The sequence below is a fragment of the Penaeus chinensis genome, chromosome 39 (assembly GCF_019202785.1).
Source record: "Penaeus chinensis breed Huanghai No. 1 chromosome 39, ASM1920278v2, whole genome shotgun sequence".
NCBI classification, from domain to species: domain Eukaryota; kingdom Metazoa; phylum Arthropoda; class Malacostraca; order Decapoda; family Penaeidae; genus Penaeus; species Penaeus chinensis.
In genome coordinates this window covers 19,583,296-19,590,795 of record NC_061857.1, presented here as the reverse complement: position 1 = coordinate 19,590,795, position 7,500 = coordinate 19,583,296, and the positions used below count along the sequence as shown (strand labels likewise).

The window sequence follows — 7,500 nt, the reverse complement described above, 5'->3', positions numbered from 1 at the left end:
TACGCTACTTGGAGGTGAGGTGTTTGTGATGTTATGGGTGACTACATGGTTAGCTATGGGCTCCAATTTCACAGTCTTCTGTAGATTGAACATACAAAGAAAAGATAATCAATAACATATGTCAGATATAATCAATAGTATCACACAGCAGCATTCTAAATATACAACATTACTGAGATGTAATAACCTGAAAAAATAAACATATGTAAACACACATGCTATGATAACCGTAAGTTACACACCTTCTCTGGAACAAGAGTAGTGACCTCCCGTGTCACTACCAGCCTTAACTGCGAACCCGCTTCACGCATAATATTCACAGCTTCATAATGATCAACAATCTCAACATCTCGGCCATTAACCATCAAAAGCTTATCCCCCACCTTAAGGAAAATTAGAATATAAATATAAATATAAATGCCAATGTGGATACAAATATAGATATGGACATAGATATAGATATAAATATAAATATAAATGTATATATCAATATGTTAACATATAGATCTGTAAATATGGAAAACATGCATGTGTGTGCCTTTGCAGCACATGTACATATGCATGTACATGTGCATGTATGTTTATTTTTATACTAAAATAAGCAATAATTCAGAATCAACTGCATCCACAGTCTACATCCATCCACTTACTCTCAGTCCTGCCATGTGGGCTGGACCCCCATCAGTAACGCGGGATATGAAGATGCCCTCATCATCTCCTTTGTACGGCGTTGACCCGTGGCCCCCTGCAATTGACAGTCCAAGGCCTCCTGTGGTCCGCTCCACATTAACCTCAAATTTTTTAACCTCAACAACAACTGTGGGACCCGTTTCTGAAACTACAGATGAAGAAGAATATTGGTAACATGAAATTTGTCGGTGCTCACTTTGTCATTACCTTATTAGTTTTTCAGCTGGCTTTGCTTTCACTATTGTTGAAAGTTTTTTAAGGATAACATAGTTCTCAGACACTAACAAGAAAGCTAACTACAGAATTTCTTTATTCCATTTCCTTAGGCATCATGCTTCTTTGAGTTTTACTTACCTATGGAGCGACTATCAGCATCGGAACCTGATCCAGGATGGTCATGGACACTGTCTCCTTCACTGCCTTCTCCTCGCTGCATAGCCTGCTGCTGTTACAAAAATTAAACAGTTAGCAATCCTAAATCCTTCAAATCTATCTTGCAAAATTTCTCAGCATATTCATTTTCAAGTCAACTATATTCACACTTTCCCCAAATCCCTCCGTTATCTAATCTTAAACCAAGTTTGCAAAAGAGCATATGGTTCACTCCTCAAAATTTATGACACAAAATATTCATCCCCCCCAAAAAAAGAAAAAAGAAAAAGCATGCAGTTGGCATCAGATACTTATTATTAATAATCAGATCTCTCATACAAATGCTTCTGTATTTGGTGATTACATTTGATTCAAGAAAATATCACTTTCCAATTATATTTCTTTAAGTATCACAGTTGTGTCAGTCTTATATATTACAGCCATCCCATGATTAACATCCATTCAAAGAACAACTATCTAGTACTGTGGCTCACAAACAGAGGGTAATTTACATTATTCTTACTGTCACAGTAAGTATATATTGCCTGCATAAGTACTTCAAAACAAGGAGTAAGACACTGCTATTCACAACACTATATTTCATAGAATGTATTATGAATATGAAGTTGGGATAACTGTAGTTTACATTTTCTACTAGTTATATCACAAAGATGTTTAACCCCATCTATACATCAAGATTTTGCAGGCATATATGCATGAAACAAATCATTTCAATTACAATCTAAGCTTTATAAATTAGGAATATTCTAAGAGTAAATATGAGATAATATGATTACTTTTCAAAATCCTAATCTGCTAAATAAGCTTATAAAAAAAAAAATATATATATATAAGACTGACATGTGCAGTTTCATATGCCATACCAAAGCTGGAAAATCAGTCCCTTTTTCTTATTTTTAGTACCATATTAAAAAAATGTAGCATGCATGTATTTGTATTCCATGTAGGTAAAAAGAGATAACTCAAGAAAAAAAATAAAAAATACTGATAAACATATACTGGGGCATGCCTCAAGTGAAGAACTCTCATTGAAACATCCAAATATAAAACTACAGGCAAATTGTCAAAAAGCATTGAAAAAATATTCACACATTTGAAATTATCTATGAATCCAATGGAGGATCAGATAATTAATAAATAAATAAATTAATTAATTAATTAATTAACCCCTACAATCTGGATGACATGACCATCACATAATGAAAAACTTTAGCTTGAGGGGCAGGTGACATGACCATGCTATCATGGGAAAATCTGGCTGTGGGCCAGGGTCACACAAACTTGCTATTGTGAGTATTTCAGCTGAAGGCTGGAGTGGTGGAAATGACTCAGCACAAGTGCACAAATCTCTTGGAGGGTGATTAGATTAATTTGGCTGTTAGGAAGGGTCTTTTGCATTATTTCCACTGATAAATGAGTGGAATGTACAATCCATTTGCCATGACTGCAAGAGCGCTGGCTCCATTGCGGACACCATTTCCATACTCAGCATTCTATTCCTGGCACTGTAACCGGCAGCACAGGTTGTATTACAGAAATTTAATATTATGAAAAAAAAAATTAAATTACACCAATAGCAAAAGCTAAAAGTGCTGATGCAGAAAGAGAAAATAACATTGCAAAGAGAAGTCATAGAGTCTTGTCACCACCCTAAAAGCCGCACATGCGTCACACTGATCGCTCACTTTAGCCTAATGCCCATATTTTTGGCCACGTGATGGCAGTGAAGCATCCGGATCCAATGGGTTAATTACTAAAAAGTGATAAAAACAGAAAAAGCACTCCATCCACATTTACGATTTAGCAAAATAAAGGGAAAGCATAAACCAATGCAATTATTCAAATCTTGAGAGAAGTTACAAAAGACTTACTCTGCGCAATTCACTTCGCAGGGGCTGTGTTTGTAGGTAAAGACATTTCATTACATGAGATTAATTAATTATTATCAGGAATAATCATAATAGCATTGCTGTAAATTTCTTAGTCTAAATCTCATGAATTTTTTTTTCTTTTTTTTTCTTTTAAAGAAAATATTGATCCCTGAATAATTATGAAATAAGGTGTAAATTTTGCTTATGTACACAAAATAATATAGATTCACCTGACTGCATCCTCAACAAATATCATAAAGAGAGTGTTAACACCTCCAAAGTCATCAAATGTAACAAGCCTAAACTGGGGACCAACAACTCACCTGAGCAATAATGGAAGCAACTTTCTCCAGATCAGCACTCTTTGTGGAGGGGCTGATCCGTTTGTTTTTCAAGTGATGTGGCGTGTCTCGTCTTTGGAGTCGACTTGGTCGTTCGTGGTTTTCCTGGTCTTCTTCACTGGGCTCAACACTAGCCCCTTCGATTTCAAAGCCCACATGCCTCTCACCACCAAGCTGGTGAAGGATAATATTGTAAATAAAAACTTGGACATGATATGAACTGAATCACTAAAAGAATAAATGTGAAATATTATTAGATGTACTTTTTAGGACAAATTACTAATATTGTTTATCGAAGTTGGGAAATTATAGTAAATATATGCAGAAAGTTTAATACATAATACATCATGAAAAATCTTAAGATATCTGCCACAATAAGATCAAAATATAAACTTAACTATATCCTGTAAAATCAGTTAGATTAAAATCCACACCCAAGAAATATTCCACAATTTTTGTCTTAATTTCCGTCGATTACCTGACTGTTGTCGTCCACACTGGACTCTCCTGGCTCTGTGTCTTGTGTTGATGAAGGTTCTGCCTCTATTCGCACCTCCTACAGGGCGAGGGAGAGCAATGGGGGTGGGGTGAGCAGCAAGGTGTGGGGTTGCTACATTAATAGGGGTCACTTATCATCTTTTACTCTACTGCATTTAACCCGTTACGGATGTGTCACTTGTACAAGCATCATAACATATCACTTGGTCTATGGGTTACGGCTGTATGCACGGCAACGTGCCAGAGCACGTGGAGCAGGAAGTTCCGCTACTAGTAGCAGACTCCCACGCCCAGTGTCTGGATATTGCCAGAAATCACCAGAGCTTATGCTGTTCAGGGATTTCTGATACCTGTCAGAATTGGGTATCAGAAGAGGAAGAGGAAGAGGAAGAGGAAAAGGAAGAGGAAGAGGGAGAGAGAGGAGAGGGAGGTGAAAGAGAGAAAGAGAGAAAGAGAGAAAGAGAAAGAGAAAGAGAGAGAGAGAGAGAGAGAGAGAGAGAGAGAGAGAGAGAGGGAGAGGGAGAGGGAGAGAGAGAGGGAGAGGGAGAGGGAGAGGGAGAGGGAGAGGGAGAGGGAGAGGGAGAGAGAGGGAGAGGGAGAGGGAGAGGGAGAGGGAGAGGGAGGGAGAGAGAGAGAGAGAGAGAGAGAGAGAGAGAGAGAGAGAGAGAGAGAGAGAGAGAGAGAGAGAGAGAGAGAGAGAGAGAGAGAGAGAGAGAGAGAGAGAGAGAGAGACAGAGAGAGACAGAGAGAGACAGAGAGAGACAGAGAGAGACAGAGAGAGAGAGAGAGAGAGAGAGAGAGAGAGAGAGAGAGAGAGAGAGAGAGAGAGAGAGAGAGAGAGAGAGAGAGAGACAGAGAGAGAGACAGAGAGAGAGACAGAGAGAGAGAGAGAGAGAGAGAGAGAGAGAGAGAGACAGAGAGAGACAGAGAGAGACAGAGAGAGAGAGAGAGAGACAGAGAGAGACAGAGAGAGAGAGAGAGAGAGACAGAGACAGAGACAGAGAGAGAGAGAGAGAGAGAGAGAGAGAGAGAGAGAGAGAGAGAGAGAGAGAGAGAGAGAGAGAGAGAGAGAGAGAGAGAGAGAGAGAGAGAGAGAGAGAGGGAGAGGGAGAGGGAGAGGGAGAGGGAGAGGGAGAGGAGAGAGAGAGAGAGAGAGAGGGAGAGGGAGAGGGAGAGAGAGGAGAGGAGAGGGAGAGGGAGAGGGAGAGGGAGAGGGAGGGAGAGGGAGAGGAGAGAGAGAGAGGGAGGGAGAGAGAGAGGGAGAGAGGGAGGGAGAGGGAGGGAGAGAGACAGAGAGAGAGGGAGAGAGGGAGAGAGGGAGAGAGGGAAGAAGGAGAGAAGAAGGAGAGAAGAAGGAGAGAAGAGAGAGAGAAGAGAGAGAAGAGAGAGAGAAGAGAGAGAGAGAAGAGAGAGAGAGAAGAGAGAGAGAGAAGAGAGAGAGAGAAGAGAGAAAGAGAAGAGAAAGAGAAGAGAAAGAGAAGAGAAAGAGAAGAGAAAGAGAGAAGAGAAAGAGAGAAGAGAAAGAGAGAAGAGAAAGAGAAGAGAAAGAGAAGAGAAAGAGAAAAGAAAGAGAAGAGAGAGAGAGGAGAGAGAGGAACAGATACTGAGGGCTATGAATTTCAGTGAGGGAATATGAATTTTCTTAGAATATGTTTTGTGTTGGGGTTCTATTACATTAATGATTACTCATTCAAATTATAATAATTCGTAGTTACCTATCAATATGAAAGAGGGTCCATTAGATAGCTCACAAGATGTTAGTAAATCAAGCCCACACAAGCATACAAAAACATGGTCATTGGTTCATACCAACAAAAAAACAAACTTGCATAGTTTACTACAAGGGCAAGATAACAGATATAATATCAGACCAAACATGGTCTTCATATTTCAAACAAAATTATTAATGCACTACTTTTTTGGCCACGAGAAACACTAGTACGTGTGACTTCCATTACAAACTTTTAAAATTCTTCTTTTCTTTGCAAAGATGACTGAGATATAGAATCATATTTTCATTAGTATAAGCAAAATCCAAGTTAAACAAACACATAGACAATAGACTCTTTTTTTAATCAAAGATAGGTTTTTTGTTAAGAGATCAAAACTGCATCAAACATTAAATGATCATAAACTATCAATATGCATACAAGCATTTTCAAGCAAGTTCAAACATGGCAATAATGCAATTTTTTGTTACTTTAGCAATGTGGCATCTGTATTCCATTCTTACCTGGTGTACTTTTGGCCGTATTTCAACATCTGCAAACTCAACCACCTCTTGCTTGGTTTGTCCCGTAACAGGTGGTGGAGGGCTTGCTCTCTGTGGACGGAAAGGTTCACCTTTGTCCTGAGGAGAGAAAGACATATTATACTTCCAGATCACATGAGTTAAAACGTGCTAGAAAAAAAATGACTAATAAAACTTCCTTCTTATACATCAAATTCTTTTTATGAAGTACTAATAGGAACAACAAATAAAAAAAAGGAAAGGAAGTAAACATAATGCCATTAAATAAAAATATAATAATAATAATAATGAACTAGAAAAAGAAAAAAGTAAACTAACCATGAGCTCTCCGGCAGTAACCAGCGGTCCGTCACTTGTCTTGCCTCCCTTGCCAAAGAGTTTTTCCGCTCGGGCCTTGAGATCTCGTGGGTGTGGTGTGTTGTGCCTCACAAAGTTGCTCTGAAGATGTGAAATAGTTTAGCAGGTCACAAAATGGCCCAGCAGCTACTCAAATCTTTTGTAAAAGTTCAAGTATTAAAAAATATCATAACCCCAACACAAGAGCTTCAAACAACAAGTATGTCACCTAAGAGACTAATGAATTAAAAACAAGCAATGACTGGGTATACAGGTACTGACTTCTTAAAAGACAAACAGATAAAAACTGTTAGTTAGATTTACATCTAGAGGCTTTGAACTTTACTTTCCAAGCTGTAATGTGCCTGTACAGGTTAAAAACTTACTTTGATGTTGGCACAATGAATGAAACCAAAAACATATAGGCTTATCAGATAAAATGAGACAGTAACTGTAATATGTCTCACTGATGATATAAAATAAAAATCTAATGTTGTTATCTTAACTTTGTACATAAGTCAGCAAATATATATTGAGGGACTTAAAACATCACACATTTTGTGTGTGTGTGTTTATGTGAGTACATGTTTGAGTATGTCCTCACATACATGCATGAGCACAGGCCTGCATGCATGTAACCAATATGTTTTCAATTACTCTATCTGATTATCAGTTGATGTCATGATAACAACTGTAGACTCAACATGAAAAAAAATATTTATATATGAACTCTTCGTTTACACCAACATAAAGCAGTCTCTAAAATGGAAGACAATTGTGGGATAAGAGCAAATCTATCCTGACAGTCAAGCAGGTAAATTACTTCTAAACACAATATTTTTGCTCTATCAGCTTGTACACTGTGCTTGGGATGTATGGGATTATAGCCATTGTATTACAGGCTAAGCCTTGTAAGCACAATTCATTAGCAATATCCATCATTTCAAAGAAGAAAATGAAAATGGACTTTGCAGTATTGTTCATTTTTATAGGCTTCTAAAGAGCAAATGAATTGCTTAATACTCATGCTCAAAGACTCAGCCATATATTCTAATATACCAAACCTACATGAGACCTAAAGTCCATTAGAGCAACATTTATTAACTTAAACACACATAAT

General features: G+C 38.0%; 1 protein-coding gene across 15 annotated transcripts in view; it reads right to left on the bottom strand.

Moving 5' to 3' along the window:
- The window catches only part of LOC125046924 (protein scribble homolog), a 98,289-nt gene that overhangs the window by 61,174 nt on the left and 29,615 nt on the right, over window positions 1–7,500 (bottom strand). For 11 of the 15 annotated variants that reach the window (XM_047644932.1, XM_047644940.1, XM_047644934.1 and 8 more), the window contains exons 9-17: window positions 6,363–6,482; window positions 6,027–6,143; window positions 3,774–3,851; window positions 3,278–3,469; window positions 2,955–2,978; window positions 1,045–1,135; window positions 651–838; window positions 243–383; window positions 1–78 (exon numbers count right to left, since the gene is read on the bottom strand). The exon at window positions 1–78 is cut by the window's left edge and continues 147 nt beyond it. In XM_047644932.1, coding sequence (XP_047500888.1) covers window positions 1–78; window positions 243–383; window positions 651–838; window positions 1,045–1,135; window positions 2,955–2,978; window positions 3,278–3,469; window positions 3,774–3,851; window positions 6,027–6,143; window positions 6,363–6,482 — 1,029 coding nt within the window. The remainder of the gene's footprint in view (window positions 79–242; window positions 384–650; window positions 839–1,044; window positions 1,136–2,954; window positions 2,979–3,277; window positions 3,470–3,773; window positions 3,852–6,026; window positions 6,144–6,362; window positions 6,483–7,500) is intronic. The other 4 variants (XM_047644933.1, XM_047644935.1, XM_047644936.1 and 1 more) reach the window with 4 other exon arrangements.